Here is a 15887-nt window from a genome sequence, read left to right as displayed (position 1 = left end):
TATAAGAATTGTTTTTCAAAAGATCTTCCTTATCAACTTCCTTCTGAAAGACCTCCTAGCAATGCACCTTATCAAGTAAGCCGCCCTAAGCAAGAAGAAATAAGGAAGCAAGTGGAGAATCTACTTAGCCGTGGATTTATTAAACCAAGTAGCTCACCTTTTTGCTCTCCAGTCCTCCTTGTTCAAAAGAAGAATGGCACTTTTAGAATGTGCATCGACTATTGAGCACTCAACAAGATCACAATGAAGAACAGATTTCCAATTTCCAAAATTGATGACATTTTGGATAGACTCGAAGTGCCAAGATTTTCAAATGTAGTGATTTAAGGAGCGAGTATTAGCAAATTAGGGTAATTCCACAAGATAAAAGACTACATTTCGTACTTCTTTTGGTTTATACGAATTCTTGGTAGTTCCTTTTGGATTCACCAATGCATCAACCACCTTCAACTACACGATAGAGCGCATTTTTAGAGAACATCATCAGTATGTAGGTACTTGCTTTGATGATATTCTTGTATTTAGCAAGAATGAAAAGGAGCATCATCAACACCGTGGGGCAATTTTGCAACTTCTTTAGCAAAACCAACTTCTTATAAATGGTAAGAAAAGTAAGTTCTTCATGCATAAAATAAATTACCTTGCACGTGTGATCTCTTCAAAAGGCATTCAAATGAATCATTCAAAGCATTTAGCCCACGAATGCACAACAAGAAATTTTTCATGATCATGGCATCTTATTGATTGTAACTGTCGTTTTTGGCAAATCTAGCCCACATTCCAAGGCATCACTCCTTTCTATGTGCAAGTATGACCCCTATATGCATGAGCTACATGTCACATGCGTCCTTTCAAGTTATCTTGGTGGGAGTGTGCATTATCAATGTTTAAACGCACTGCATGGATCTACCTTAATCTGTGACTACTCGTCGGTGGCCATCCTAAATACACTATTCTACATATCTTGAATTCTTTGAGACTAAAAATTATGAATAACACTTAGAAAAGGATACAAGGTTTGTTTCAATTGAGTTATGATAGCCCATTGGCTCTTATTCGATTGTCCTGAGTTGAAAGGCTTCTTCATACTACCAGAAGATGTTGGGATATTCCTTCATGAACTCTTTATCCACCCACTTTGCATTTGTTGTGGATAGGTCTTTGATCTGAGCAAAAACTTACGCTCTACAAGACCACATCTTGTAGTTCGAAAATTCGACACTTATGAAATAGAATCTGTTGCAGTTCAATAATTTGCTTTGTTTCTTCAACGTCTAGAGAATCTTCGATAATGGATTCTTCTGGTATTGGTCCCACATAAGGCTTTAACAAGCTTACATGAAATGTATTATGTATCTTCCAATGAGTAGGAAGCTTAAGCTTGTAGCACACTCCATTGATTTTCTCGATCACTTTGAAGGGCTCGTCATTTTGTCTTGTGGGTCTATACCTTGCACTTTCCTATGAGGGTGAATCTAGGCTTATCCTGGATTCATCTTAGTGTGTGTGTGCGTGTGTGTGTGTGTGTGTGTATATTGTAAGGTGCAGCGGAAGTGAATGTTGAACTTTGCTCAAGATGAGTGCTCCGAACTGTGCTCAAGGGTTCCTTTTACTTACGGAAGGGAGAGCCTTCGGTTCCTTTAGTGAGACAGTGCAAATGATCACAAACAAAGTGAATGACACTGTGAATGAAGGTGTTGAGAGAGAGAGAGAGAGAGAGAGAGAGAGAGAGAGAGAGAAGAGGATACGAATTGCACAAATCTGGTACAATGTTCTAGATGCAATGGACTTGCCGACGATGTCGACGACAATGATGACGACGACGGGCTGAAATCTGAAAACGCTAGGGGCTGAAATCTGCTATCTGCTAAATTCTGACTCTATGTCGGCGATGACGACGACGCGACGACAATGCGTTAAAAAAACGCAAATGCTGAAAGCTGCAAATAGCGGGTTGAATCTAGAAACGCTGGCTGATCTGACCGTGCGGCGAGGATTTGTTGCGGGAAGGTGAGATCTGCGAGGTTTGGGGACTGTTGTGCGGAGTCTAACTGCTGAAAACTGAAAACATTGATGCTAGGGACGGTTCTCTCACCGGGAATCTGCAAAACGCTGATGTAAATCTGCAATTGCAAAAACGCTAGGCTGATCTGTGGTCTGCAAAAACGCCAAGGCTGATCTGCTGTCTGCAAAACCCCAGGGCTGATCTGCTGAAAAACGCTAGGCTGGTCCTGAGCCAAACGTTGGTCTTGCTGAGAAGGTGCACTGTGAGTTGGTGGACTCCTGCTGCCTCTTCTGCCAGATAATGCTAGCGCTAGCTTTCTTATATAGTCACTTATCAAAAAAGCCCTACCCAGTTTCCCAACAAAGTCACTTATTAATAATAAGTGAAAAATGGCTAAAATAGGGAAAATGGGTTCTGTGCACTGTAAAATGCTCATGATGGCTATTGATTGTAATTTTGATGATCATGTTGTGTGCAACCAGAGGATATGCAACTACTCTAAGTGCCTGGACATGCACGGCCTGCGCACAGGCTCACAAAGGTGCCAGAACACTTCCTAAGCTAACCTGAACCCTAGACCCGAAGTAGCTTGTCCACATGCACATGGGTTAGATGTGCACGTGACATCCCCTCCTTTTTAAAATGAGGTACTTGTACCAAACTGTATGGCGTCGAGGGAGATTGCCAACAACGTCTGGAATCATGGGAAGGACTCTTCGCCGGCCTACTATGATGCGTGGGTCGTGCGATACTTGAACTTCATAAAGGTCTGCAACGCTTGCTTCTGTGAGCCGCGCTGTCACAAACCTGTGACAAGGCATAGCCATTTGGGCAGGAGAAACACACACACACCCCGGCTGGCTGTGGCTGCAGAATTCTGAGAATCCCGCAAGCTGCTAACGTGGCATTTCTGAAAATCGCGGCGCGTTTTGCAGCAGCTGTACGAATGCTTTTTCTCTACGCAAGGTTGTAAGGTACGTAGTATTCGGTACGTGTTCGGTACGTACTGTACGTTGTACCGTATGGATTGGGCCATAAGGTACGTAAAATTCGTAGTATATTTTTTAAAAGCTAAAAATACAAAGAATTTCAAATTTATATACAACCTATCTAGTTTAAAAACACTGCACAATACTTAAACATAGCCACAACTTTCAAAAAACACTTAAAATCACCCCACAAGTTAAGTAACCGCTAGATAACTCTGCAACACAATTAACGCACACTTCCAAGTTGAATACAAAACTTACAATCTTTCGCGAGGTCAGGACTCTAGAGTGCCTCCTTGCAGACTCCAAACACAAAGAGAGGGAGGGAGGGCGGGAGAAAGAACCTTATCGGTGGCGGCAAATCCTTCCTTGGTCTCTGTGCAGAGACTCTGTTCTACTCTCTGATTCTCTGTTGTGATAATAACCAGTATAGGATAGGTGGACTTATTAAAGGCCTCGCCCACCTAATCCGACCACGGGGAACAGGCACTGTTGGCGATTTTTTTTTTTCCAGAGGTTTATTTTTTCTTTTTTTTTTTGGGGTACGTACGGTGCGTACGGATACCGTATGGACGTACCGTACGGTACGGAACCATACCGTACGTACGTACGAAAACAACCTTGTCTCTACGCAAAAGCTGGGCAGCTCCTACGCAATGCTGATTTTTGGCAGTTTTGAAGCTTTTGGGGCTATTTGCTTTAAGCCCCAACCAAGGCTTGTGAGATAACTTGCTTTATTTTTAATGCTTTTAAAAATATGGCAGCTTTTGGGGCTCTTCTTTTAACATCCCTTATAAACCTTTATATACGTGGGCAGGGCTCCCACTCTTTAGAGCATCTAGACGCAAAGTCTGAGAGTGAGACCCTCTCACTCCCTTGTACTTTGAGCAACAGATTTAATACAAAAAGAAATACCAAAAGGGGCGCCAGTCTTTAGGGCCAATATCTCTAGGCACGGAACTCCGCCGGGCCGTGTCGAATCAGTTGTGAACTATGAACTGTTTTGAAGTGAATCTCTGCTGTGTTGTGGTAATATCTTGACTTGGAGTGTCCAAGTTTGTTACAGTGGTATCAGAGCGCAGCTGATTTCTTTTCTACCGGGAAATCCGATCCTTTTCTCGCAACACTTATGGATTCAAATAGAGATCAGTTGACTTCCTCTGCATCTGGGGATGCGGGAAGAGATCACGAAGAAGATTCTCACGAGGAGTACGGCCCGCCTCGGCCTACTCAGGCGGAGATTGAAGAGATGAAACGTCGACAGTTGGTTGACGATGCGACAAAGATGATGATCAACATTGCGAAGGATCCCGAATTTGCAAAAATTTTGACGCAGACATCCTCGACGAAGTGCACTCTCAGTGGCGGAAAGCCACAGAACCACCCCTCAAACCGGCACTCAAGAAACCTCCTACTCCGAGGATGTTTACAGAGCAAGAATTAAAAGACGTGGTGATACACAGATTACCCAGCTTTTTGACGCAATCAACAAAGCCAAAAGGCACGGCAAAAAGTAGAAGAAAGGAACTGACTTCCCGGGTTATTTGGGTCGTCAATCTGCTTTTGCCTCGGCAAGAAAGCTAAAAAAGCATGTCAGATTTGAAGGAGTATCTAGTCCTTCTTCTTCTTCTTCTTCTTCTTCTTCTTCTTCTTTTGACAGTCCTTCTAGCTTTTCTGACTCGAGCGAAGAAGACATGAAAGAAAAAAAGCGAAGCAAAAAGCAAAGCTTCGGAAAGGGCAAGAAAAAGGCAAAGAAGCCTAAGTTTCGCCAAGTTTCTCACAGTTCTACAGAGGACTCCTCTTCGGATAGTTCTGACTCCGATGATCACAGATTTTATGCAAAGAAGAAGAATTTCTATTAAGCCAGCCAGTATGACTTTCTGGAGGATAAAAACAAGAAAATTCGAGAATTTAAAGAAGGTGGACAGTCAATTAAATTTGACACTTTTTCTGGATGCAGAGATGCTTCGAGGGCTTTGGCCTTCATACAGCAATTTGATATAGCTTTCTCTAGAGGACATTACTTAGAGCACTCCAAGATTCGGAGGGCTACCTCTTACGTCAAGGGAAATGCTCGAACATGGTGGTCCACTCTTCTATTAAATAAGAAAGTGCAAGTTAAATGGCTGAAATTTAAAAGGCTTTTTATTTCTTCTTGGTTGACTCGGGAGTACGAACGCCACATACAAGCTGCTTGGAACCATCTTCGGATGACCAAGAAAGATACCTTGGACGCATATAGCGAGAGATTTTGGAGCTCTTTTCTACCCGCTTCTTCGTTTAAGAAGATCTCGCTTAAAGAACAGATTGAGCGGTTTACCTTGGGACTTCCTACGGAGATCCGAGATCACTGCTTGGAGCAATAGTCAGATTCTATCCAAGAACTGATGAGTCATGCGAAACGGGGCTTTGCTATTCACTCAGGCAGTTTGACTTACCCTACACATGAGATCATGACACAAAAAATAGAACAGACTTCTAAAAATGAAAGTAGAAAGAAGAAGAGCCCTCGAGATCAGAAAGATAAGGATGCACGACCCCGGTTCACTCCGCGGGAGAGAGCCAACTACATCAAAGAGGGGAAGTGTTTTGGATGCGGGGAACAAGGACACATCTCCGCGAAGTGCCCTCAGAAAGATCAAGATGAAGAAAGGCCAGAGAGTTCAAAAGCAAATGAGGAACTTGGACGGAAAGGCAAGATGAAAGCAGGACTGGTTCTAGATTACATGGGTACTGACCCTAGCACGATTGATGAGAGTACAGAACTTTGTCGAGCTTGGGGCAAAGTGAAAGATCAAGAAGCCCTGATTTTCTTTAATGGAGGAGCCAAGGCCAACTTCATTCCACCTGAATTGGCGGTGCGGCTCGAGATTACACCCGATCGGATGGGACCACTAGCAAAGGCAGTTCTAGCGGCACCCGGTAGGGACGTAGCCATAACACCTGTCATTGGCAAACTTCGCTTGCATTGTCAGGGGTATTTGGGGCACGAGGACTTCTACATAATGCCCTTGGAAGGTTGTGATGTCCTCCTGGGAATTCCCTGGTACCATAAGAACAACGCCGTGGTCGACTATCGGGCGAGAAAAGCGACTTTGACTACAGAAAAGGGCCGAACCATTGTACTTGATGTAAAACATAAGGGCGAGTCTATCCCTATTGTATCGGCTTCGGCCGTTTCAAAATAAATGAAATCCCGTCTATTTGTGTACTCGATCTTTTTGAAAGAGTTGAATGATGATCATAGGATAAATATGTCTGATCTAGAAAAAGAACGCCAAGATTTTCTCCACACTCATGCCGATTGCTTTTCAGAGGGCCTGCCAGGCGAGTTACCACTAGCTCATTTTGAGGATCACACCAATGATTTGACACTTGCAAGCACACCACCGAATCGGCCACCTTACCGAGCGAGCCGAGCTCAGAATAAAGAAATTATGAACCAAGTGAAAGACCTCTTGGAAAAGGGTCTTATCCAGCCGAGTACTTCACCTTACTGCTCTCCGGTGTTGTTGGTTTTGAAGAAAGACGGATCTTGGGGAATGTGCATCGACTATAGAGCTCTCAACAAAATCACCATCAAGAATAGATTTCCGATTCCCAGGATCGATGATACTCTAGACCGACTACAGGGATCCTCTTGTTTCAGCCGGATCGATTTGAAGAGCGGATATCATCAGATCCGAATCGCGCCGGGAGATGTCTACAAGACAGCTTTTCGGACGACTTTTGGTTTATTTGAGTTTTTGGTGATGCCTTTTGGCCTAACCAATGCTCCAGCGACATTTAACCAAATGATGGACAGGATTTTTCGAGAGTACAGACTATTTGTTGGCACTTTCTTTGACGACATCATTGTTTTCTCCAAGGATGAGGCAGAACATAGAGAACATCTGCTACAAGTCTTTCAGGTATTACGAGATCACAAGTTGGTGAATAATGCAAAGGAAAGTGAATTTTCCTACCCGAGATACACTTTTTGAGACACGTCGTCTCAGGAGCAGCAAGAGTGCAGATGGACCCGGCCAAGATAGAAACTATCCGTGATTGGCCCGATCTGAAGAATGTCCATGCAGTTAGAAGCTTCTTGGGCTTATGTTCTTACTACCGGCAGTTCATTAGAAAATTTACATATCTTGACTCAGAAAGGAGTCCCTTTCTCGCGGGGACCCACAGAGGTGACTACCTTTCAGACATTGAAAGAGAAATTGACTACAGGACCAGTTTTGACTTTGCCGGATTTGCAGAAGTCATTTGAAGTGTATTGTGATGCTTGCGGTCGTAGTCTGGGTGCGGTCTTAATGCAAGAAGGCCATGTCATTGCCTACGAGAGCCAATTGTTCTCAAGGCCGGAATTGACAGCACAGATATATGAGAAAGAGCTTTTGGCGGTTATCCATGCTCTTACTCAGTGGCGATATTACCTACTCGGAGCCGATTTTACGGTCTTCATAGATCATCAGAGTTTACGCTACTTCTTGTCACAGAAGCAGCTATCGTAAAAGCAGATGCGGTGGGCAAACATCTTGTCACAGTTTCACTTCCAAATTGTCCATGTGCAAGGACAAAAGAACTTAATCGCAAATGCTTTGTCTCAGAAGCCGTTGATTCTGGTTATTTCCACGATACATCATAGGAGCTTCGAGGATATGGTCGATCAATATGCCACAGATACGATTTTGCAGATATTTTCACTTGGATACGGAATGGGGAGGTAGTAGCGGGATATTCCATTGGGGATGGCTACTTGATAAAGAAAACCATGTTGTGCGTTACGCAGCTGTTCAGGGAAAAGGGTCTAACCGAATGCCATTGTCCACCTTTTACGGGTCACCGCGGCATTGCTACAACCTTGAAAGATGTGGAGAGATACTTCTTTTGGTCGGGACTCAAGAAGGACGTGGACGATTTTGTACGCAGTTGCTTGGTATGCCACAAGGTCAAGTTTGACAAGCATAAAGCACAAGGATTGTTACAACCTTTACCCACCCGACCCTGGGAAAGTATTGCAATGGATTTCATTTTTGATCCCTCGAGAACACAGAGTGGGCATGATGGTATCTGGACTGTTATTGACAGATTTAGCAAGCAAGCTCATTTCATTCCAGTGAAGAAAATAGTTAAGCCGGATCACTTAGCGAGACTGTTTGTGGCCCAGATCTTCAGATTACATGGCATGCCTGAGACAATTGTCTCCGACAGAGGACCCAGATTCACGAGTTTGTTTTGGAAGGCTATTTGGGACATGCGGTTGAAGTTCTCATCATTGTTCCACCCGTAGACTGACGGACAATCAAAGATTGCTAATTCAGTGGGTACTAGATTTATTGAAGTCTTACATCTCTAATCAGAAGACTCGATGGGAAAAGTATTTACCTTTGGTGGATTGCCTACAATAACACGATTCACTGTTCGACGGGAAAGGCGCCATTTGAGATTATTGAAGGTGCTACGAAGGTTCCACCCTTCCTAAGCACGAAAGATAAGATTTTTGAAGCCGACGAGTATACACGGGACTTGGACACGGCTTTTGCCAAGGTCCGGGAGGCTTTGCAGAAATCTCAAGAAAGACACAAAAAGGCAGCAGATTGACATCGTCGCGATTTGAAATTAAAGGAGAACGATTGGGTGCTCTTACGTTTTAAGAAGGCAATTGTGACTGAGCCTCCGCTCAACTCAGTAGCCCACCTAGTAGCCCACCTTGAATCTGATTCCAAACAAATATCTGGCTCAGCTATAAAAGGAACACCTGAAAATGGCCCAGTTGCATGAAGAACTAGCTGACAAGTGGCACACCAACTTTAGCAACTCAAATAAACTTATGTAAAGGATTACAATCAGTTGTACAGGGAGTAGACATCATGGTGCCAGCTCTCTGTTTGAGCACGCATTATATCTGCTGATTATTAACTAAGAAAATAAATGGCACCTACTTAGGAGCCATCTCTCTTCTTCTCTCATCCTCCACCTCTATTGAACTATGATATTTGCTGAATTCCATCTTTTTTGTGCTAAAGATGGAAGTTTGTTGTCTTTCATCCTGTGGTCAATAGATCTAACCGGTTACATCAGCTGTGAAACGCTAAGACACTCGGCTCAATACTATTCTCTCTGGATACGTCTCTGACTGCCAATCCTGCATGCTCACATTCCAGTTAAAAAGGTGGACCCCTGAGTCGCATGCCAATAGGAAAGTCTTAAGAATGGTACACATTCTTTGGATGGCTGGCCAAGTCTAGTAAGATTGCCCAGAAGTATAAGCCTGTTTCTCTAAGTGCAATGTGTGCCCAGCATATCTTTCAGAATGCCCACAGAAGAGCAAGGTGCATATATGTAAATCAGAAGCAGTACTATCAAGACTGCCAGGAAATGTGTGAGGCTCCCAATGCACAGTACTATCAAAACCAGATAAAAGAGATACTGTCAAAACAAGATTATCTTTAACAAGAAATTGCTTGCTTCTTGACGCTTGTCTCAGAAAACAATCCGACAATTGTGAAAGGGGAGGCCATTTTTTACACGTGATGTAAAAAGGACCATGTCTGTGCCCCTCTCCTAACATGAGGAAGCAAGTTTGCGGAGATGAAAAAGGACTTACACTTAGATACTCTTTGGCATCTGAGGGAGGTGCACGTTCGCAGTAGGAGACAAGACTATTAACGACATCCGCATCGAACTGGATAGTGCCATTGCGACACTCGTCAAGCAATGATTTCTGCAGCCATGTTCCTGCTCCTGATAATATGATCATCTCGCTGTGTGTGTGTGTGTGTGTGTGTGTGTGTGTGTGTGTGTGTGAGAGAGAGAGAGAGGGAGAGAGAGAGAGAGGAGCAAGCAATTCTTTTGTTCGTTTGTCCAAAGGAATGGCTGTCGGGGAGAAGTTTGTGTGATCTCTCAGCTCTGGATTCACATTGAGGAAACGGAAGAACCGCTCCAAAAAGTGCTTTTTCAGGTGGAAGAGTTACACAATGCACACTTCCGCCACCCATTTGTTCACCTATTTTCTTCCGACGGGTCTCGCTCGCTTTTACCAAAGGTTTAAAATGGATAGAGAGAGAGAGAGAGAGAGAGAGAGAGAGAGAGAGAAAGGGTGAGTAAAATGGCATACCATGAGGAGAGAGAGAGAGAGAGAGAGGACCTTATGCCATTTTACTCACCCTTTCTCTCTCTCTCTCTCTCTTTCCATCCATTTTAAACCTTTGGTAAAATGGTGTGCCATTTTACTCTCTCTCTCTCTCTCTCTCTCTCTCTCTCTCTCTCTCTATATATATATATATATATATATATATATATATATATATATATATATATATATATATATATATATATATATATATATATATATCTTTTGTCCTCTCCTTTTAAATTTACAAAGACCATGATCAATTTCCTAGGTCAAGCATGATGCCCTAGAATAAACATCTGCAATGGATTGTGACACAGAAGTACTTGTTGCCACCGCGGGCATGCATTCCTAATTTGCAAAGAAGGTGAACTAGTGCCTCCATGACTCCACTTGATTGGATGTTGGCTCATGCTCCTCTGTAGTTGTGTAAGAGCACTCATTTTGAGGCAAGGCAAGCACCTATATTTTCTCTTGAGCATGCAATGGTCTCAAGAATATTGATTTCATACTACGTTAGCTCCTTAATGATTCGACAATATAGACTAGTAAAACTTATATGATGATGAAGCATGTTATTTGGCAGCAGTGGCAAATGAACAAATTAGCCACAGGCAAGGGCTAAGAAGGCAATAGAGATGAAGGGAGACAAAAGAGAAGCTAAGTGTATGATTGCCATTGTCCATGCTTGCGATGTGTATAACAAAGAGAATCTAGCATGTAATTAAGTACTGTGTTGCTTGACATTCATAAAAATAGTGACAATATCCATAATTGCAAGGATAGGCATTGAAGGTGCTCTTGCCGTCCAAATCAGCTACAATCCTCTTTGATTTGCACAATCCTGAATGCCCAACATTGTTCGCTAGTGCAAGAAGCACTCAAGCTATAGCTTCAATCTGCTAAATGATCATGCGGGGATGTAGACAAAAGGATGGTTTGGCATGAGACGACTTTTGGGCTGCCATTGTAGATTGCCTCAGGTGAAAGAGTGCTTGGAAGCTGGAACTTCGGAGGCTTAAGGTACATTGTTCATGTCTCTTTGGCTTCCCAAATGCAAAGAAACAAGGTCAATTTTTTTTGTGCCTTCAAATTAGTCATTCTTCTAAAGAATGTGCATGCCAACGCTCGCTATGTTGATGTTTACAACATATTGAAAAGCCTTTATAGATCTTGTGACTTGTAAGTGAAGCCTTTCATAATATACTCCATGTATCGTGCTCATTGTATCTATTGGTCCTCATGTCATACCTAGATAGACCATCTCATGTAGCTAAGACCAGCATGGTAGTTGCCTTTGTTGTTGCACTCGTGGACACTCAAAGTGTAGAGGTACCAAATAACATGGGGGATAATGTCGTACCTACTGTAAGAGCATGTTGTACGATGCCATACCCCTTGCTAGTGGCACATCTCCTGCAGCTTCAATAGAGCCACCTTATGTCAGGGAATCTCTCTCTCTCTCTCTCTCTCTCTCTCTCTCTCTCTCTCTCTCTCTCTCTCTCTCTCTCTCTCTCTCTCTCTCTCTCTCTCTCTCTCTCTCCACCAAGCTGAGAGTCTCATCATCAATCACTAGTTCTGACTCGTTGCTTGTGTCTCTTCTTGATTCTCCTAGCACAAAAAATGGTACGTACTCACAACATTACCATCCTTGTGCCGTGCAATTTCTTCTCAGACTGCAACATTGATCTTGATTTTTGTCGCTTCTTACTTGAGCCTAGAAACATTGATTCTCTACGGAAGCTTCTATGCTTTCATGTCATCCCTCATAGGAACTGTGCTTCATAGTGGACTAATGGTTCCGTTGTTATGCTTGCAACAAATAGACTTGAGCAATGTGGTCGCTCTCCATGCAATACTATGCAAGAATGGATTAGTTGTGCATTGGATTGATTGCTTGCTCATATGAAGGTTTGTGAAGAATGCTTATAAGTTATAACCGTTGGGAAGGAGGGAAAATTTGCGGCTACAATGCTAGCAATATTACCTAAGGAGTCTGTCATGGCAGAAACCTATTGTGAAATGAAAGCAAAAGCTATTGTTGCCTCTTTGCCTCCCATCCTCACCAGTCCAAGTGGCTATTCACCTCTAGTTGTGCACAACATCCCTCCGCTTGCTCTCGACAACAACCCCGTCTCGGCCTCTAGAGCGATGGCCAATAGCTATGTCTTTGCCTCAATTACACCACAGTCAGTATGCAAAATTGAATGCGATTGGTGTCCTTTCACCCTTTGACCTATGGGGATGTCCCCAATTATGTTTTGCTCACTGCAATGTTGAGCATAGAGCTGATGTGGTTATAAAGCATGGCTTTCATACTATCCTAATATAAGTGTATAGGGTCATCATGAGAAGTGAAGGGAGCGGGCGAGAGAGAGAGAGAGAGAGAGAGAGAGAGAGAGAGAGAGAGAGAGAGAGAGAGAGAGAGAGAGAGAGAGAGAGAGAGAGAGAGAGAGAGAGAGAGAGAGAGGCTACTCTGAGCGCATCCTCACGATCACTTGTGGATAGTATATCCGTTGTAGGCCTACACCACCCCTTCTCTAGTCCCTGCATATGGTCATGCTAAGCCTTTTCCTGAGCTATCAACTACTAGGCTACCTTTGATGCTTGGTGAGAATGAAGCATGCTTGCTTCCTCAACATGCAACAATCCTAGCTATAGCTCCTGTGACAAAACACTGAAGTGAAAACCATAGTTTTCTTTGAGGAGGTAATTGAAAGATGCAATGAGAGCAGCACCTTGAATTGCTTCAGTTACCTATGGGCAGTCATGCGCCAGACTTACAAAAGGTCATGCGTGTGTGTGTATGTGTGTGTGTGTGTGTGTGTGTGTGTGTGTGTGTGTGTGTGTGTGTGTGTGTGTGTGTGTGTGTGTGTGTGTGTGTGTGTGTGTGTGTGTGTGTGAGAGAGAGAGAGAGAGAGAGAGAGAGAGAGAGAGAGAGAGAGAGAGAGAGAGATGGTTGGGGGAGAGCAAGGGGGGGGGGGGGGGGGGGGGGGGAGCCTGATGCGGCTGCTTTGCAGTCTTCCAGAGAGAGTGGTAATATGGCAGCTGAGAAGCTTTGGTCCCGATTCCCAATGGGCCTTTTGGGCGTTGGCAGCAATTAGGGGCCTCTTGGACTTTCGGGATAGGTGGCTGGCATCATTTCTCTTCGTGCTACATGAAGCATCCAATCGAACGGGCATCATTGCTTTGCGTGCTATAGGAAGCATCTGTTATTCCGATTGGATCTGGCTAGAGTGAGCATTAAGTCCATCCTAGCAGCCCTCATTGTGCCACATGGCAAGCCGAAATCCTTGGCTGCTTAATAGAGTAGTATAGATTAGGTTGGGTTCACATTGAGGAAGCGGAAGAAACGCTCCAAAAAGTGATTTTTCGGGTGGAAGAGTTACAGAATGCACACTTCCGCCACCCATTTGTTCACATAGAGGGTGGAAGAAAAAGTGACTCTATTTTCTTCCGCCGTCTAGTATGAACATTGGGCGGCAGAACAAAGAGTAAAAGGAAGAAGCATTTACCAATGCATCAATAAACCATAGCATAAAATTTTTTTAAATTGAGGCAAGTATATCTAAAAATTATGAAGTAATTTATCTTTAATTTTTTAATTTTTGAAAATATTTAATCTCACAATTAGAGGTGCTTTGAGAATTTTGAAAAATTTGAAGGGCATTTTGGGAATTTCTGAGAAAATATTGAGGGTATTTTTTAAAAAAATTAAAATATTTAATCTCACAACTAGAGGTGTTTGGGAATTTTGAAAAATTTTAAGGCATTTTGGGAATTTATGAGAAAATATTGAGGGTATTTTGGGAGGGGTTATATGCTTTTTTTTTCCAACGTTAAGGATTAAGGCTGGGTGGTGAAAATGGAAGGGTGGGTTGCCAACGTGGAGGGCGGAAGTGGTATTGCGGGGGGGGCGGGAGGGGGGTCAGAAGCAAAGCATGGTTTTTCTTCCATGCACTGGCAGCTTGCAAGAAACTTTTCCGCCGTGCACTATGAACGGGTCATCTGACGTGCGCTTCTGCGATTGGTTGCCGGCAACGTCCCGTTTGCTACCGCCGCCCACTGTGAACCCAGCCTTAGTAGGTGTTACACATTTTGAAAAGCCACGGAAGGTAGGGAAAGCAAGCGAGAGGGATCTACTTTGGCTGCGTGAAGGGTGAGAGAGAGAGAGAGAGAGAGAGAGAGAGAGAGAGAGAGAGAGAGAGAGAGAGAGAGAGAGAGAGAGAGAGAGAGAGAGAGAGAGAGAGAGAGAGAGAGAGAGAGAGAGAGAGAGACAGAGAGAGATCTCGTTTTTCTGTGTCAGGACTCAGGGGTGAGAGAGGGAGGAGGAAGGCAAAGCAGAGGGAGGGGAAGCAAGAGGTAAAGGCACAAGAGAAGTAGAAGGGCGAAGGCATGTGGCAGCATAAGGCAAGGTGCATAAGACAATGGTCATCGAGACGGGGTGAGAGAATATTCGCTTGTAATTGATTTTCTTTTAGATAGAGCAAGTAGAGCGAGTAGAGTGAGAATATGTCCTACACATTTTAGAAAATAGTGAATAGCAAGAATCTTTTGAAGATGCTATGTTTGATCAACTAGCAAAGGCAATGGCGATGAGGTGACAAGCAAAAAGGAGTGGGCGTGTAGCAATAAAGGTGGGAGCAAGGGGCGATTCCCAGCTCTTGTGCGATGCAGGTCGGGGAGGGACGCAAGCCAGGTGGCAGAGGAGGGGTTCATGATGCGTGAGCAAGATGAAAAGCCTTTTTTTATAATGTAGATCGCTCGAACAAATTGCACGTGAGCCTTCACGATGGGTCGGTTTAGCTCAGAGAGCTCTATTCCATGCTAGAGGTGATGAGCTTGATCTTGCTATGCATGAGAATTTTGGAGACATGCTGGCCCTACATTGTTCAGAACATATCAAGGGAAATCGTGGAAGATTCCAACTAATAAAATTAGAAACAACAAGTACGTGGTACCCAATATGTGATCTTAGTTAATTTACCTCTAAGTTTCAAAATACTCTTGTTTCAAACTAGTCTTGCTCTGGTTACCTCAATTGTGTAAAAGATATTTTCCAAACGGTGCAAAAGAGTTAACGCCACTTGGTAGCAACCGATTCGCTTGAGCATCACCACTTCATGTGGCAACTGATTAGCTCCATCTATTCAAGGGTAAAAAAAAGCATCTCAAAGTGAGGACAAAGCGGCAGCATAGGGGGGGGAGAGCACGTTTATTGCACGTCTATTGGAATAGATGTTTGTAGTATTAAATGGGGATGATCGAACTCTCGGTTTGCAGTAAGACGAGGAAGATGAAGAAGACAGGAGAGGGTTTGGTGCCATGACTGGCAAACTTCACGAGCGTGAAAAACAACTCGAAGGGGGAGGTGAGGCAACGAGGCGGAGGTCATGGGGAAGAGCAGCATCGTCCTCAACCACAAGAGGGCATCCATAATACTGATGTTTGCATCCATATTCATCAAAACAAGCCCTTTATCACGGATGCGAGCTCTTCTAAGAATTCTAGAAGAATCTAAAAGGTTCTTAAAAGTTCTAGGAAGTCTAAGAAGATTCTAGAGGGTTTTGGAAACATTTAGAATCTAAAAGGTTATAGAAACATCTAAAAGAATTTAGAAGGATCTAGTACATTCTAGAAGGTTCTAGAAGTATCAAGAAGATTCTAGAGGAATCCCAAAAGTTCTAGAATCTTGAGGATGAACCTAGAAGGTACTAGAAGAGCTAGAATATTCTAAAAGGAAGAACCTATAAGTTTCTTAACCTCCTTA

General features: G+C 43.5%; 1 protein-coding gene across 1 annotated transcript in view; it reads right to left on the bottom strand.

The window, feature by feature from the left end:
• LOC147451480 (transcription regulator/ zinc ion binding protein) overlaps positions 1–9908 on the bottom strand; it is a 34771-nt gene extending 24863 nt beyond the window's left edge. Inside the window, exon 1 of the mRNA XM_086520371.1 lies at positions 9593–9908. Within this exon, the coding sequence (XP_086376497.1) occupies positions 9593–9745 (153 nt within the window). The 5' untranslated portion in view covers positions 9746–9908. The remainder of the gene's footprint in view (positions 1–9592) is intronic.
• Between the last annotated feature and the right edge of the window lie 5979 nt (positions 9909–15887).

The sequence above is a fragment of the Adiantum capillus-veneris genome, chromosome 9 (genome assembly GCF_014529385.1).
Source record: "Adiantum capillus-veneris isolate H3 chromosome 9, ASM1452938v2, whole genome shotgun sequence".
Lineage (NCBI taxonomy): Eukaryota > Viridiplantae > Streptophyta > Polypodiopsida > Polypodiales > Pteridaceae > Adiantum > Adiantum capillus-veneris.
This window is presented reverse-complemented; position numbering and strand designations above follow the sequence as displayed.